At 30.8% G+C, this 18,953-nt stretch overlaps 2 protein-coding genes across 2 annotated transcripts; both read right to left on the bottom strand.

Moving 5' to 3' along the window:
* Positions 1-3,845: 3,845 nt before the first annotated feature.
* Positions 3,846-7,240, bottom strand: LOC148620220 (uncharacterized). The gene is made up of 6 exons (XM_088580915.1): positions 7,117-7,240; positions 6,398-6,505; positions 5,938-6,048; positions 5,252-5,368; positions 4,841-4,957; positions 3,846-3,918 (listed from the first exon to the last, which is right to left on the bottom strand). The coding sequence occupies exons 1-6, from the start codon at positions 7,178-7,180 to the stop codon at positions 3,905-3,907; spliced, it is 531 nt and encodes a 176-aa protein (XP_088437041.1). The 5' UTR covers positions 7,181-7,240; the 3' UTR covers positions 3,846-3,904.
* Positions 7,241-12,641: 5,401 nt separating this feature from the next.
* Positions 12,642-16,307, bottom strand: LOC148620219 (uncharacterized). Its single transcript, XM_088580914.1, has 5 exons — positions 16,184-16,307; positions 14,855-14,965; positions 14,349-14,465; positions 13,565-13,681; positions 12,642-12,708 (listed from the first exon to the last, which is right to left on the bottom strand). Exons 1-5 carry the CDS (start codon positions 16,245-16,247, stop codon positions 12,695-12,697), a joined length of 423 nt encoding a protein of 140 aa, XP_088437040.1. The 5' UTR covers positions 16,248-16,307; the 3' UTR covers positions 12,642-12,694.
* Between the last annotated feature and the right edge of the window lie 2,646 nt (positions 16,308-18,953).

Here is an 18,953-nt window from a genome sequence, read left to right as displayed (position 1 = left end):
GATGCTATATCTTATTCCACATTACGTGGCGTATTTGAGAATTTTTCTAGTTGATACTTTTGCATTGGTTTTGTTAATAATTAGTATGCGCTTATTTTTACTATAAAATTTCAATATCATTTATAAACTGTCTTTCATATCTTTTGTGTTTTTCTAGAATGAGTCATTGTTGCCTTATGTGGAGCTATTAAAGCAAAATGTTGATGTTATGTATTGTAAATTTAGATTTGCTGTACACGTTTTCCAAGGAGTGATTAGCGGCATTAAAACCAAATGTGTAGAATTGTGTAGGAAAATCAAAGTTGAAATATTACTTGTATATAGGAGGTACGCAAATCCACAACTATCGAATGTGGAAGCCAAATTCATTTCCGAGAGGTTCTACCATATGCTATGTAAGGAAAGAAGCATCAGTGTTGTTTAAAGTGTTTTAAAATTCGGAATACTACAAACTTTTATAAATAGGGTAGATAAAGTATGATATAATTCGGGGTCACACGAGTCTAATTACTGGGTTGGGGAATAACAGCGGAGACTTCAGGTCCACCAGCACCGGTATCGCCCCAGTGGTTCTAAAAATACAACAAAAAATACCAGTTTTATATATTGAAAATTTCGATACGCTGTACACGTGTTGCAATGAGTAATCTCCCATCAGCAGCATTAAAATCAAATGTGTAGGAAAATCATAGTTAAAATATAAGTTGTATACATGTACTTCTGCGATTCAGTTGGCGCTACGACATTGAAAATACCTAGACTATGCTAAACAGCATATATATGAATTGTTTGAACTAGCTCATTTTTTACCAGACAATTATAATAAGGCAATGTAAAAATGTTACACAGTTCAAAAAGACATTCCTTACATGACCATGATAATTACCCATGTTACATCGATATGTATTTTTTACAGATATTTCAAACGTTAAATACCCCGCGTGCTTTGACGTTACCATATGAAAAGAAAAACGAAAATTCCCAGGTTAATGTCAGATGTGTACTTTTTTTTCCTCTTGTAAAACATAATTGAAGTGGACAACTGTTATCATTCTGTCATTAAAAAAAATCATATCAGACCATTTTTTTAAATAAAGTTTTATTGTTGTATTGCTCTTGAAAGGGCAGACTGATTAACTGCCATATTTATTACAATGTTTAATTTGTATATTCACATCTAATATAAAAAAAAATGCATCAATTAATATAAAAACAAATTTTTAAGTAAAATTCTCCTCTTTATATATCAGTCAATGCGTTCGACACATATTGCACAATACAAACTACAATGAGTATTTGTTCTTTACTGATAAAAACAAATCTTTAAATAAAAGTTGATTTTGCAATATTCTTCACATGTAATGTTACCTTTCTATGGAGCATGACAAATGAACATACAAAGAAATATCTTTGCGCTCCAACAGTGTATATTTGACTACCTAAAACTTTAAAACGCTTAATTACTTTAAGAATGACAGACAATAATCTGAAGGATTTGAGTATAGAGTTATTCATAACAATCATTCGCAGAAAACATGGTTACACTATTTAAAGCAGGACAACAGACTTTTTTATGCAAAAGGGTTTTATACAACATCCTTCGATTTAAAAGAATTTTGTGGAGACACGAAACATCTCCACAAAGGGCAAAACTGTATTTGTTGAATTGTTGTCCGCAAATTTCAAAAGTCATGATGACGATGTGTTTGAGAAGCTTTAATTTGGTGATTTAATTGATTGAGCGAGACGGTTACTAATACCTGTTTATGTTTTATTTGTGTGTTTGCTTATCTCTTGTATTAATTATATTTTGTATAATTTATGTCAAAGCATGTACTCAATGCTACTATAATTTAAAGCCCATTTATAAAAAAAATAATTACATAGTTAAAACAAATAAGAATAGACTGTGTAAGATTAAATCCGTTACTAGATAATAAGGTCGACCGAACTTTAGTCAGTTGTTTTCTCATATAGGTTAAGTATTTCATCAATACCTTCATATAACATTTTTTACTGGAAAAACGTGAAGACTTGTTTTTTGTTTTTGTTTTTGTTTTGTTTTTGTTTTTGTTTTTTTTTATTCTGCTTTTTTGTTCTGTTTTTGTGTTTTGTTTTTTTTTTGTGTTTGTATGTTCTTTTCTCTCATCACATTTCTTACTCTTTTGTATTATAACTTTTTGACATACGAATAGAAGACTTTCTTTGTGACATAAGCGTCATCATCAAGACCATGTTCACTAACTAAAATAATTGTCGTTTAAATCAAGTATGTATAATACAAATTTGTACAAAATAGCTGCCCAGCACAAACGTCATCATCATTTATCTTACAACACAATGTTTTATTTAGAAATAAAAAAAAATGGAATTTGAGATTTGAGCAAATGGTAAAAATGTTCGCAAAATGGCCACCTAAAAATCAGTACTGCCAATCAACACCTGTTAATCTTTTGATGAGCTTTCATTTTCATTATTCCTTTATAGTTGTTAATTTATGTTTTCTTTAATGACAGTTTGGAAAAAGATTTATAACATTTTGTCGCATGATTTTACATTCAAACCCTTGATTGTTCAACACCACATACTTCTATTCCCCAAACTCAGGTAAACTCCCTACATAAAAACGTTGTTTGTCAAGACAAAAAAAGATGGTACACCTAGATACAAATATATAGTTCCAGGTAGAGATTCCTCATACTTTGTGAGAAATAATTCCAAATCATCTTTCAAATATACAAAAGTAGATGTTTTGACAACGTATTTGTCCAGTGTGATGGATGCTTTTTTTTCAACAATCTGTCGGCATTCCAATGGAAACAAATTGTACTCCTTTACTTGCTGACATATTCCTTCACTGTAATCAGGCTAACATTATAGCTGATCCGATCCAAAAGAAATAATATCGTTTAGTTAGATCCTTCAGTTTCCGCTATATAGATGATGTATTATCTTTAAATAATCCTATTTTCGGTTCGGGGATATGATACATCGCATGTACTCCAATGAACGTGAGACAAAAGATACTACAGACACTGTGAAGTCATCCTCATATCTTGTCCCACTCTTAGAGATCGGTAGTAAAGGTAAACTATTAACCAAACTTTACGACAAACGTGATGAAATTTCATTCAAAATTGTCAACTTTCCTTTCATCTGTGGCAACATTTTTTCAGCACCTGCGTATAGTGTTTATATTACAAATCATACGTTATGCCAGAACTTGCCGAAACTACGCAAACTTTTTGTATTGCTCTTGACAACAGGTTTCTAGAACAGAGTTATTTTGCTACAAGATTGAAGTCATCACTACAGAAGTTTTACGGATGATACCATAACAAACAGCCAAATTAGTTTTCATTGAATTCTGTACAGTTGCTCTAGAGGGAAAGATTTTTTAATGTAATAACAGCAAAAAACATTCAATAAGGTTTTTTCACCAATATGGGTCCTCAGATTATCCACAAACTTTTACCACAGACAGATTTCATCATGCTAAAAACTTTTACTCTCATATCAGAATTTGGCTAAGGAACAATAATGCTAAGTGTCTCAAAATCTATTCAATAGTTCTAGAGAAGATGTTAGATAAAATGTTCACGAGGACGAAAGATGCCAATAGCTCACATGGACTAGGGCCAGATAAGCTTAAAACTCACTGTGTGTAAACAGGTAAGGTGTTTTCGTTTAGGTAAATCATGAAGTTTATTTCTAACATTGTAAGTCTACCTATTCTTAACAGCGACTGTCTTTGATTGAGTGACATTATACTTTTAAATAGTTAAAAAAAAAAAAAAAAGAACAGATAAGCAAATGTAGGTCCTGACTAATCAAAACAAGATGACTAACACATCAAACTTTATTACTTCATTAATTACGGCATTGGTCTGATGTCAAACTGCAGTTAGTAGTATTTACCTGGAAAAATAATTTATACAATAATAACAAAATATCAATTTTCATTTCATGTCAGAAAAAAACAAAGCTGAACTGAAAACCAATTAATTTTAGTGCGGTATAAACTTTTGCGAATAGGTTGACTAGTAGTATCTGGTTGGAAAACACGTGTCAACGATTGTTCATTTCGGTACATCGTTGCTTATAAAAGAAAAGGCATTATGAATCCTTATAAAATATTTGAGAAAGAGAATACAAAGATATGAACATTATAAGAAGTATGATAATCTTTCAAACGAACTGTATCAATATTTGTGTTTTTACCAGTTCAACACAATACATTAAACATGATTATGTGGTATATTTTAATGTCAGCTATAATTTCAAGAGGAAGGCATTGTCTTGTGACAGTGTTTGGGCCAAGTTTTCACTATAATACTCGTTTCAGATCCTTCAATAAAATAAACTAATAATTGCATGTGGAGGACGTAATCGAAAAAATGACTAATCTCGGGAAGTAATATTGCCTAAGTTTCAGGGTAGTATCAACGTGTTAAGCAATATCACTGTCCCATGGGCAGTCAATTTATCATAACGATGACCACTATATTATGAACTTGTAATGAATACATGCTTTAATTAACGGCCAATAGCTGGCTTGATATGAATGACTTCAACATCATATGTCTTTATACATATTCCATTTTTTATGGTTGATTACATTGTCAAGAGATCCTTCAAAATTTAGCAATACTGAACCTTATAACCTTAAAGTAGATAGAACTGGTGAAAAACTTATAATTTCCAAAACTTGGAAAACAAAGTTTGTTCTTAAGGTAGGGTCTTAAGTCCAGTTAATTGTAAAATAACACTTAGACGTTATATTGAGAAAGAAAAGCAATTGGTTTAGTACTTATTCGATAAAAAGATAACTTTAACTTACCACTGCAGCGTTTTCCAGAATATCCAGACTTGCATTTGCAAAAGTATTTACCATATTTGTTACAAATACAGTTACCTCCATTTAAACAGCCTCCACAGCGGTCTTTATAATAACGTTCTATAGTAATGATAAAAAACAAATGTAGCATTAACCATTCAAGGTATGACAAAAATGAAATGAACCAAATACATAAAAAAGGAACAACATAATGAACCGCACGTCCCCCCAAAAAAGTGATACCAATATTCATTTCTGAAGAAATTGAAAACTACCTTTATTTTCAGTTATAGTATTTTTTTTCAAGACAGCAAAATCGTGTACATATAGTTCATTTATGACATTTTTACAACTTTTTTTACAATATATTGGACACCTCCTGAAACGTACATACTAGATAATGCAATGACTCACTGATTTGGCATTTTTTGCCGTAGTAGCCAGGTACACATGAGCATTTATAGAATGGCAACCCATACATATATGCACACGTTCCACCGTTAAGGCATGGATTGGTGTAACATGGGCCATCTACAACAATAAAATAATCATTAAAATATTATATGGGTGGTAAAGATCAATCTTTGATACAATGTTTAAATTGATATTAGTAGGAAGTGATACTTCAATCCCATCTTTTACATTAAGAAAAGTCCAGGATTTGGATAAACAGTTTTTTTTATAATTTTTTTTTTTAAATTAAGAACCACGATATTTACTACATTAACTCATATTTATATAACATATTGTTAGATCATATAATCTGTGGAAATGTTCATAACTGGTATTATTCCGTTCTCAGCGAATTAAAAGTCGATCCGGCATTACGTTTGAATAGTATGTTATTTCATATTATGAGAAAAGCTGGACAAATAAAATATAGTACAATAAGAGTATTTGGGAAAAAACAAAATTAATATGTTGCACTGCCTCGTATTCTGATATGTTTATTCATTGTTTATTTGACAATCGGATAATATCAACCAACCTAATATCATATATTTTGAAAGCATAATATCGTCAGAAATATTTACCGATGTTTAGAAAATGTAAGGCAATTATAACAATGCACATCACGAAAAATAATAGTAGATACTTACATTGACAGTATTTTCCTTTGTAGCCTTTTTTACAATAGCATCTGAATTTGGAGCCACCAAGACACTTGCATGTTCCTCCGTTTTTACATGGACTTGGTGAACATGAGTTGTCTACAACAACAAATACAATTTACTCAGATATATATATATATATAACTATCTTGGGTTCACATATCACATATTTACACACATTTCCAAACATGATTTTCATTTCTAACTGTTATAAATGCAAAAAAATGAGTTTTCAGCCATAATTAATAGCAGTATGATACAAGTTATAATTTAGAAATCTAGATCTGAATATATAATGTCTTTTTATAATTAGCGAATGTAATAATTTATACTCCTTTGGTTGTTGTTTGATTTTGTTCATTCTTATCAATTGTATAAAAAATGAAGATTTATGATCAACCAAGACTAATTACAACAACCAGATATCATCTCTCAAAGACTAACATACATTGACAGTTCTTTCCATAGTAGCCGTATCTACATTTACAAGTGTAAGACGATCCTTTTCTACAACAGGTTCCACCATTCACGCATGGACGTGGTTTGCAAGGGTCTCCTACAAAAAAAATGTATTATGCACCTGAGTCTGTATTTTGTGACAGAACTTAAATTTGAAAAAAGTACATACGAGAGTCAGGGTATAAAAACATCAACCATTGTTTTGACTTCTTTATACATATCCGATACTGACTCATTGATTTTAACACTAATAAATCGAAAGATCGAAAGCAGTACTCCCTTCACTGACCCCCTTTCAACACTACACATACGAAATCCTGTGTGCATGACGTTTACACTCACGGTTTTACTGCTTAAACGAAGGAATATAGGGTTTGTTATACAACTTAAATTAAAAACTCAGTGTTTCAAAACAATTAACAAGAAAGTTGTAAAAGCTGATGAAAATTCAAATGTCATGTAATGGCGAAGTATTGTACACAGAAATATGTGTAATTTAAATAGAAATAAAAGGACTTTAAAAGTGTCTTCTTTACACAGGTTTTCCAATTATTTAGAGTTGGCTTTAGACTATTTAGAGTTGGCTTTAGACGGGTTTCATTGTTCTACATTTCACGTAGTTTGTTGAAAATCAAAGAAGACAGAAGTAAAATTTGTCAGTAAATGAATTATAAAATGAGATAGATAAATCAAAGTTACTTTACTTACTGTAGTCATATGCCTGAACGTAACAGGCACAAAGTACAACTGCCAATACAACAAACTTTAGCATGATAGTTTCTTGTCAGTTTCCAGAACTGATGCTTAATGGTTATCGTCGTTGTCTTATATAGAATTTGAAAATGTCAGGATTGAAAAAAAAAACATGTTTTGTGTACTTAATATGAACGTTCTTAAACGATTTATTTCATTGAAGCGAACAAATCAGACAGCAATAACGTCTAGCTATGATTTTTTAAAAACCTTTTTTTAAGAAATACAGTGTAACCTGTCTTATTCAAAGCCTTAACTATCCGAAAGTCTAACCAAACCAGGCACTTTTTAAGTATTTTTTTATCATTTTATATGTATTTGGAATTTTGGTTAATTGAAAACCTGTCTTAACTAAACCAATTTTAAATTCCGATTAGTGGCCCGGTTTAGAAAGGTGTCACTGTATTTCATATCAAATAAGTAAATTAAGTAAATTCATGTCTTATATCACTTTACTTTTTTGTAAATATATTCCATCTTAATCCGTTTATCAACATTGTTTTTATAAATAACAGGCTTGTTTTAAGTGTTTGCTTGGTGTAAGATTTTATAATATGAGTTTTATTATGTCAAGTTATGAATAAAGATGATTAAAGAAATGCATTACATATCAAATTAAGTAAATGAAATTAAGTTCTGTTGCCTACCAAATTTGTTTCTTTTTTTTTTCTTAATCTGTTTATCAACATTTTTTTTCTTATAATGTGCCTATTGCAAGTTAATGCAATAAACAGCATTTTTAATATAAGTCTATTATTTCAAGTTATAAATACAGTTGATTAATCAAATGTGTTAACGACACGAGTGAGTTTTATGCATCGCAGGGTAACGCGGTTCTTTAAGGAGTTTAGCCTCAGTGTTGTAAGGTATCGTTACAAAAAATAAACAGAATTGCTTCTATAAAGCGCATTCAACTTAGTTTGAGTGAGGTCTGATCTATTGTGCATTTTAAGAAACCATTTTTGCGCAAATTTAGAAAGAATTCAAAAGAAACAGGATACTGCCGGCAATAAAAAACAACTTAGTCCAGGGCAGCAACTTGGCATAAAAAATACATTCACACTTGACTTAACTACCACATACACAGAAACAATAGTAAATGGCCAATGCGGGATCTTTTAAAAATTGACGCATTTAACAGGTGCATCGGTCTGATATACTTTCTCTGCTTTTCTAAAACCTCTAAATGAGTTGCTTATAAAATTTCTTGCCTGGGGTAAACGAAAGGGAAAAATAATAACACAAAATCATACTTAAATGTGTTGTCATTCATTTGCTCTGCTACACAAATAATGGGTTATTAAATCGAAATATCATAATTTTGTTGAATTGTTATAATGATTTCTAATAAAGTGTTAATTACATCTTTCCAATAACCTTGGTTTCACTGATTATTCTTTCAATTAAAGAATATAATCTCGGCTGTTATTGAAAAAGTTTTTTTAACTAAATATAAAATTCAAGCACTTACTCATCCATGTTATCAGAGTATGTTATGTTCCTTAATTAGTTTATGTCTGAGCCCTTCCTGTCCTGAGATAAATTTCTACACAGTATAAAACTCTAAACAAATGCATAGTGGAATTAGTACATGTGCAATATTCTAAAATTGTATGAGAAAAATAAAATTATAATGCACGTTATTTTGTAGTGTTATTTTTGCATGGAACTCATTTAACTCCATCATAGGCAGTTCACGTTAACTGACTTTTTATGACAACTTCAAAATTCAACATTGTTGTTCGTATTCAAAGACGAAATTGCATTTTAATTATTTCTACATGATCAGGACCTCTTCTTTAGACATGTAAAAAAGAGAATGGAACAACTTAAGGGCTGGGGATAGTAAAGTTCAATAACATTGTCGTTATGTGTATATTTTTTTCTGATTTATCTGTTGATATTGTTGTACTCTCTGGTGTAACTAGTGTGATAAGTGAGCTGAGATATCATATTTCTTCGGGATTTCATGAAAATAGAAGAAATTAGAACATGTTTTAGGTTCAGGTTTAAGCTTTTGGCTTAAAACGCTTAATTTTAAGATAACCAACATTAAACACCGAAAGTACATTTTCAGGCAAAATCCCCTAGTTGCTGCAGCCTTTAAGCTATCTATCTACAACCATTTCCGAGTCATTTAAACACAGACACATATGCCCATTACCAGGTCAAATTGTTGTAATACTTAGTCGTATGAAGGCTGCGAATTTAAACTGGTTTCCGCAACCATATTGACTAGCCAAAAATTTAAGGAGGGGGACAGGTAGATGCTACGTCGCTACTATCCCCTGCCACCTTAAGTGAACACGTGCGAAATGCAATTCAACAACGAAATTTAAGCGTGTAATCCGAAGCGAATACTCTTTGCATAAAATATACATTCCATTGATATTGTATTTACGGTTCGTTTGTTTGACCCAGCCATAATGCTCAGTGTCTCTCCTGAATAAGGATCTACACGGAGTTTATATTGTAGCTGAATACTTGTGAATATTGTGAATACTTGCGGTGTTAACATTGAAAACGTCTACAATTTTTTGTACAAATTATACAGAAAATAGCAATACATTATTCGAGAGCATGTGCTGGATTCCTATGAAGAATTCACGTTTCACTGCTTAACAGAGATATTAATGATCTAACGTACGAAGAATATATACTTATTTTCATAATGTCTTCACAATTATTAAAAAAATAAAACAAAAATCCTAGTCTAATACTTTACATTTAAAATCCGTGCTGCTTAAGAACAGCACATCCATCCGTCCCATCTATGTTTCTCTTCAGTTATGTTAATTTATTTCTGATTTTTGTTATTTGTTTTTTATCCTTATTTTTCCATTGTCCTGTAAAATCTAATCCCTCTGTTTTACTAGCTGAATTTATTTCGTAAATGTTCTATTTTATGTAGTGTATATTATTGTTGCGACAAGACTCTATAAGTTGATAAAACTTATATCTCATTTGTAAAGTCAACGAAAAAAATTCTGGATGGAATTTGGAACGGTAGAATTAATTCAAGTAACAAACTCGTGTAAGAAATTAATATATAACCATGCAAAAGATAGTGAGATAAACGTCGTGAATGTATTCAACATTTCTTATAGAGTATTGTGCAAATAATAATTCGATAGTTGAAATGATCATAGCAAATTTGAAAAGCGACTTCTTTATGTAAAAGTGATATGTTTTTCCTTTCCTTTACTTGACATCTGGCTAGTACATAAAGTAATTGCTAACATTGAACACCCGATTTCACATAATATTTTTCTTGTTCAGTACGGCTTGTTCTTTTTAAGTTCTGTGTAATGTTTTCTATATATTTTATCTTATTTATTTCCAGTTTGTGTTTTAACAAGGTTTTGGCTACTTTAAACATTTTGATTTTTTGTCCTTTTGCACCCTTTCCAGTTTGCAGTAGATACTTTATGTAACGAAAAACAATGAAACAAGTATTGTTTATCTGTTTGTTTGTTTGTTTGTTTGTTTTTGTTTTTGTTTGTTTTTGTTTTTTGTTTAATTTGACTGTATTGTTCATATAGTCTGGAACTTCACGATAAACTGAACCACCATCAATAATCATTTAATGAAGTAGTAATATTTACCGAATAGAACAACTATCCAAGTATCTAATTTACCTTTTCGATAATTCATAGAAGTCATTATGAGAAACAAATATGGTCACTAGACTTTTAACTTAACAATTTCTAATTGTGGTGTGCAATAACATGTACCACAATATTTTAATAATTTCCGATTTTTTGAATCACTTACTGACTGTCCATCTGATAATCTTGTTTTTAAAGATATAGAATTTATAATCTATATCTTTAATCATTTATATATATTTTTTTGTATTTTCTAACAGGCTAGGTCAATCTGTCAATACTTGTACTTCAGGGGGTGTCGTTTGCCAAAGTGGAAATGCAAAATAGTAGTCAACAGATATAATTGTTTTTAATCTTAAAGAACAGCAGACAGAAGCCAAATTCAAACATGACTGTATTATTTTCAATTTCAGAAATATTTATTGATGAACAATATGTTACAATCGGTACACATATGCTTAATATAGAAATTTCGCTAAAGTCACTTTCGCTCTTACTGGCTGGTTTTCTTCTGCTGAGCGGTACATGGGTTGTTACATTTAAATGTATTTTCGAATAGCAAAAGCGTATGAAAAGCAAGGGATGATTTTCTTTTGTGCTTATAAATCCAACACATATATTTATAAAACATTCTGCAAAAATTGTTTAACGTCTATAACAAAACTAAGGTACTGAAGATTTACCAAAATTAATGTGTGACTTTATCAACAACATAAATATATGACATGGATCTTAAAAATAAATTCATCGCATATGTCAGATCGTCATGCAAAAGTACTTTGAATAATTTAAAAAGTATCCATCGAAATAAGAAGCAATATTTAAGTACATTCAAGGTCTAAATGAAAAATATTGTCGGGAAATTTGGTTTTGATCATCCTTATAACAACCAATTTTGTCGGAGGAACAACAAAAATGATAAAAAGAGCATGTTGCTCCCATATAAATATAAAATCGATGGCAATAAGACGGTTCAATATCTGATCTGCGTACAAATCCACTATTAGAACACGCTGCACAAAACAGTACAATGTTAAACCATTATATATTTCAATATCTGAAAATGAATATATGTATATATTGCATCAGCACATAATAGGGTACTGGTTCTTGATTTAGTGCTGTGTTTTGTTAATGTGGGTCGAATTCTTTTCTAAATTGAAGCTTAAGTTAAGTTAAAGTTATTAATTGCATTGAATATAGTTTAACGTCCTATGTCAGATAATCATGCATTTCAGAATAAGAACTTTTGATCAATCGAACGGACTCGTCTTTGTACTTGTCAAAAAATGGGTTCCCATTGTACTACAATCAGAAGCAAATGCATATTGTTGGAAAAGAATCTCGTCCAGCTCGGACACAATGTCTGATTCCAGTCCAATTAGTGGTCATCCATGTCCTATATGCCGCAATATCTTGGAATTTTTTAATATTTGAAATGTTAATAACAATGATTGAAATGTTTTTAATTTCTTTTTCCAGCGTCAAATAATCAGAATATGATTTGTTTGGTTTTGTTTTTGTTTTTGTTTAGTTTTTGTTTTTGTTTGTTTTTTGTTCTTTGCTTTTTCTATAGAATTAATTCTCAATCACAAATTCATGTACGTTTAAAAGTGTACGTAACCTTCGTAAACCGAATAGTTTTGACAGGTTTCATGTATATTTGTAGAAGTTAAGCAGATTACAGACTGTGTGTGTGTTTGTTTGTTTGTTTGTTTGTTTTGGTTTTTTTTTTAGTCTTTGTTTTTTGTTTACATGTGTGTCAATTGTTGATATGGGGCTGTTTGTTATATGACAGAAAAATGTAGTTTTTCTTCAGCCACGAAAGGATGTTCTTACCTATATATCGTAAAACACAAAAAATTAACTAGATTATTTATACACCATATCTTTATTTATCACATCACTGATCTGTAGCCTGAACTTCAATAGTACGGATCTGAAATGAAGATAGTAATAAAAGAATACATTTTAGATTGTTTTATATATATTAAATATGAATAAATAACACCGAATGCCATCGTTTATGTTTTTTATTCCCAACTACCCCATAAACCACCCCCTATATCCCCATTTCCCTACGGCATATTTTTTTTCCAAATAAATATATTTATATTTGAAATTCAACAGCATTTAAAGTATTATTCTCATTCGATTCTCCATATTTTTTAAAACAAATGATTTATTAAAAATTGTTATTCCCATCTTATATCCCCATTTTCCTTCCCCGCACTTTTGCCACCATACCACAGAATAGAAAGCTTACCTTACACAAGTACCCTTCTCTTTAGAAAACGTTATATTTTCATTAGTATAAAAATCATCTGACACTGTAATTGGTGACGTATAGGAAATATGTGAACCAATGGAGCCAAAAATGATTTTACTATCATTACTGTCAAGGGGTATCACGGAAACATTTTTTTTTTTTTGAATTCCAAACATTAAAAGGAGTACCCTTTACTTGGTTTGCTTAAATTTTATTCAGTGTTTTCCCTTGATAAAGAAGCAAAATATATAAATTTCAAGGAATTTTAACCACATGTTTCATGGGAATTATGCAATGAATACTTAATGTATTCATCAACAAAACTTTTTTTGTCACAAAGATGCTTAGAGTCTGATATCAGAATGTCGGAACATAACATGTTTTTGCTCATTTTGCAGAGTTATTTTACTTTTGTGTACCCCCGTTAGCGGAGTAAAATCTATGTATGTATGTAATATTACATAGAGGCAAACGGAAATAAAAGAAAATTTCGATTTTTTGTTTATAAGAAATAAATATCACTTACCAATGCAACGCTTTCCATAATACCCAGGCTTGCATCTACATACATATTTGCCATAGCTGTCACTGATGCAGAGGCCACCATTTAAACACCCTCCACAGCGGTCGTAGTAATGACGCTCTATACAGGAAAAAAAGTTATACAATCCTTTACATATAAATTTGGTTTAATATAATCCTGAATAAACGGAAAGCCTGTCTTAACCAGGTACTTATTTATGAACCTTCATATCAGTTTAACTGTGTGTTGAACCTGGGTTAACTGTACTTTGAATATAAAAGTAAAAGACATAATATTAAAACCATAGTTGTAATAACTTGCCTGGTAATATTAATTTAAGTTCTGGGAAATTATTCACGCTTTGATTTAACAATAAATGAACTCTCTAACTCTTGCTCATATATCTTTTTTGAACATATGTTTGTACATGCACTTAACCTTTCGTACATTTTATAAAAGTCAACTGAAGTAAATGTTATAGAGTACACAGTAAAATTGTGTTTTCATTGCACATTTTGTACACATATTTTCCAAGTGATTTGATAATAGGAGATTTGTGGAGAAAAAATATGCGCATTGAGACTTGACGCAACATCTTGACTGCTTGTAAAATATGCTTCATTTTCCGCACATATATATCATAATATGCAACAAACGAAAATCAAGAAAAAGTCATTTGACAACAGAGATCTAAGACCTATTTTTAACCAATGACTAAGTTATGATACAAAACTTTGTTATTCAGAGTATGTTTTGTTAAGGATAACTAAACGAAATAAAAACTTACTAAATTCGCATTTTGTCCCATAGTAGCCATATGGACAAGAACATTGGTAGAAAGGAGGGCCATAAATCAGTGCACAGGTTCCTCCGTTGAGACATGGGTTAGGAGTGCATGCGTTGACTACAAACATAAAAAACACAATCAAGTAAAATGACACTGACACACCTAAACTCTGAAAAGAACATGCATACACAAATTGTATTTCGAAAATTAAATGCGTACAGATACCTCAGTGTCTTCTGCACAAACGTATTTGTCAGCATGTTAAAAGCCTTTAATATATTTTTTTTTTATTGAACAAAAACATGGATTGTATTATTTTCCAATAATTATCGAATTCATTCTTTTTTATTTTGCCGTGCCATGTATCAAAGCTTCAAAATCGAACGATTTATAACATTATAAGTTATACCTTTTGTCGTTATTTTCTAATTAACTTAATTTCCGGCTGCAAAACAGATCAAGCAACAAAAATGACGGAAGGCATAAAAGTGTTATGCATAACTTACACTGACAGTTCTTTCCTTTGTAGCCGTTTGTACAGAAGCATTTGTACCCGAATAAACCAATACTCTTGCATGTCCCTCCATATCTACATGGGTTTGGTAAACATGGGTTTACTAAAATAGAAGCATACAAATTTACATTGATCTACATCAGATGGGTAACATTTTGTTATCTTAAACATGTCTATGTACTTACATTTTTCATAGATATAAAAACGTACTGTAAATACAAATATATGATTTTAGTACATGTTACTTTGCAATTTGCCTCGAACAAAGACCCTTTTCTATCTCCATTAAGGAGGTATACCTAGGTAAGGGACATAACTCTTTAAATCAGCGATACATTTGTATCATATTTAATTTCACCAGTTTTTCGAGCTTTCCCTTGAAACAGAATGAAATCAGTCCAAGTTATTTTGTTGCTTACATGAACTGGTTGTAAAATGGTAAATACAAACGTTCCAATGATTTGTAAGAGTTGTGTCCCTTACCTTAGATCTACCTCCTTAAATACAAAAGATACCAGTATTATATATTGTAAATTTCGATATGTTGTACACGTGTTTCAAGGAGTCACCTCTCATCAGCAACATTAAAATCATATATGTAGGCAGATCATTATCAAAACATTAGTCGTATACAAGAAGTACTCATCACCACACCTATCGAAAGAGGAAGCCAAATCCATCACCGAGAGGTTCTACCATATGCAGTGCAAGGAATGAAGCCTCGGTGTTTTACGTATTTTAAAATTTGGAATACTGCAAGATTTCATAAATAGGGAAAATAAAATATGATTATATTCGGGGCCAGACATGAAAAACAGAAATACACAATAAAGAACATAAAGTAACTAAAATCATACTTACAAAGTAACAAAAGCAAATGAGCAACTCGGACTCCATTAAAAACTTGGCGCCTGGACCAGGTGCACCGGTAGGGAAAGCGTCCTCTGCTTTTCTAGAAACACCCGCCGAGTTGCTCATAAAAAAATTGAAGTCAGTGGTAGACAAAAGAGGAAAGGGAAACTATGACACGTTGAACAAATTAGTTTTCATGGCGCAGATGGATACATCATAACGATCCACGAGTTCATGAAGACGGCCATAAAACTTCTGATGTGATGACTTCAATCTTGTAGCAACATGACCCTGTTTCAGATGTCTATTTGTTAGAATTCTAGTGCGATACAAAAAGTCTGCACAGTTTCGGCAAGCTCTGGCGTAACGTTTGAGTTGTGATATGATACACTCCATACGGAGGCGCTGAAGGGATATGATAAATGATATGTATGTTACTTAAACTTAAAGTTTAATTGATGCTACTTACGGTAGTAGTCTCTTGCCTGAACGTAACAGACATAAACAATAATCAATACAACAAGCTTTAGCATTGTGATGTCTTAGATGTTTCTAAAACTAATACTTAATCAAGTCTTTCATGTCTTATATATAGTTTTTCAAGATGTCAATATACAAATATTTTTATCCTACTTACATATACTATTAATGTTTTTAAAGGATAAGTAATCAAACATATAATGGTGCCTCCAGGAGATTTTTTCTTGTAGTTTATCAGAAGATATTACATGTTTACCAGGTATATTAAAAAAAAACACTTGTAGCTTATTAGTATTGTATTTGGTAATAAACAATCTCAATCCGTTTATACACTTCTTAGTTAGATAATTACCTTGTTCCCAGTTGTTGTTCGGCAAAATATTTCGTAATAAATCTTATTTTAGTAATTTAATTGAATAAAACAATGAAGAAATGTGTCAAAACATGCATTCATTATAAACGACATAAGGAAACGAGGTTCATTTTGGGAGCTGTGTGTTAGAGAATGTGTTTAAATTTAGCGTTTATAGTTTAAATGCAGAAGTGTGGCGAATATTTCGGTTGCATTTTGATTATGTGGATTAAATTAAATTTATAAATGTGTGTATAAAATTTTCCGTCTTCGTCTCTGTTGGAAAAATATGGACGAGCAGAAAATAGTGAATTGATTTGTTTTATTTGTGAGGCTTTGAATTCATATCTGTCTTGCAGTCAACTTTTCTATACATAATAACAAAGCATCTGAGGCAAATTGGTTGTAAATTATATGCATGTACATTTTATATCATTTGTGACCATGCTTAGACTTTCAATGTAGCGGGTATCCAATACATGTAAATATGTCCAATGCGTCAAAAATAATTGTTTCGAAACACCAAATAATTGAATAAGAACTTTTACTTATATTTCAAAAGAAAACAAAATACATGTATTTGCTTTTTACTGCGGTAAAAAGAATCAATATTAATATAGTGTATATGTCCGTGTTCTTATTACAGTGAATGCAATATTATTTATAAATGATGAAAATAATTCTCGTGGGGGCTTTTGTCTGGTGGGTTTTTGGTCTGGGGAGGGGGGCTTTTGTCTTGACCCCCTTAGCACATTCATATCGGTATAAATAAGTCTCTGTAGAAGTGTTATTATTTAAACCAGAACAATGCACAATTTTGATTGGAACAAAAACTGGCGGAAACATTTAGGAATACTTTTAACTTAATTGTGTTTTTTTTTCATATATTTAGATTTACACGAAAGATAAATACATTTGTTGGTATCTTGTGGTATCTTCCTTCGATGAACATCTGTTTATTACATGTAATGCTTTACATATTTGAAGACATGTGTGACATTGCAGTGTTTCGTGTGTTTCAACAACAGACGAATACTTAATAACAGGGCCGATTGGGGGTGGCATATTCAATTTGTTTCACAAAAAAAAATGAATGCAAGACAATTATGAAAAAAAAAGTAAATACGTCAACACATATGTCAGCAAGATAGAATATTAATGTAATGTAAGGGCTGATTGAATTAATAAGAAAAATGCGTAACTTAAAAGGAATTTTTAACCAAATATTGGATTACCCAATATACATGTACACGCATCAGTGAACTGTCCCCCATATATCAATGTATCAAACTAACTTTATGCATAATGGCTTGAATATGTGAAACAAACCAAACTGCTAAAATTGTCTGATAAGAGTAAAATTGATTGGGTATCTGAATGTTTTATTGTACATGAATGTAACTTCTACAATAAAACCATATTATTTGTTATCATTCCATTACCGTTCACATCAAACAAATTGTGATTTTGAAGCACCCTGCTATCTTTTGCTGGATACTTGTATGAACCGTATAACAGCGCTATATGATCAACTCAATAAAAAAAGCTTCTGTAAATATCGTTTTGAAAAGGTAAAAGTAGGACTTTTGTATTTTTTAGAACACGTAAAAAGATTTTGTCTGTGGAAGTCTGTATTTATGTTTTTTCTTACACACTATTGGATTTCGTTTGTTTTCGTTTTTTTTTTTATTGTCATTGTATCTTAAAAAAAAACATTTTTTTATAGTATGATCGTATCGACGGAAATGAATGATAGTTTATATAGAACAATGTAGGTATATCGAAATAAACCCGACATGCTTTTGTGCCATTTATAAGTAAATCACATTTCACCACAGTAATTGCAAACTTATGTTTGACGTCTTTTAAAATTTATTCTAATGATAGTTCGTTTCATTATAGATTATGCTGTCTTTAATATTTCTTTATGTCTTATGAAACTTGGACGAGAACGTCAATTTGGTGATCCGAACGAGATGAATATTGGTACAATTCTTTGCCAGAAACTAAAGTAAGAGATCTAATATAGAAAAGAATTTCGATCGGAATGTAATGTTTTGCATTGGGCTTTTATTTTTTTATTTTATTATTGTTATTGATTTTCTTTTGTTTTTTTTTTATTATTACAATTTGTGTTCTGCTTTTTTTTGATTTGGTACGTTTGTTTTTTGTTTTGATTTGTTTGTTTGTTTTTGTTTATTTTGCTTTTTTTAGTTTTTTTGTTGTGGGGAGGGTGTTTATTTATATATTATTTTATTAATTTGTTTATATGCCTTCTTTTTGTTTCGTTTCTTTCTGACTACGCATTCAACTACACCGGCATTTGTTCAATGTGTCATACTTTTCATTGCACCTAGTTTATGCTCCAAGTTTTAGTGGAGTCCGAGTTGCTCATTTGCCTTTGATG

Source organism: Perna viridis, chromosome 4, assembly GCF_037379345.1.
Source record: "Perna viridis isolate PV_CMFRI_1.1 ecotype Kerala chromosome 4, ASM3737934v1, whole genome shotgun sequence".
NCBI classification, from domain to species: Eukaryota; Metazoa; Mollusca; class Bivalvia; order Mytilida; family Mytilidae; genus Perna; species Perna viridis.
The sequence above is the reverse complement of the archived record's forward strand: the minus strand, read 5'-3'. Positions and strand labels throughout refer to the sequence as shown.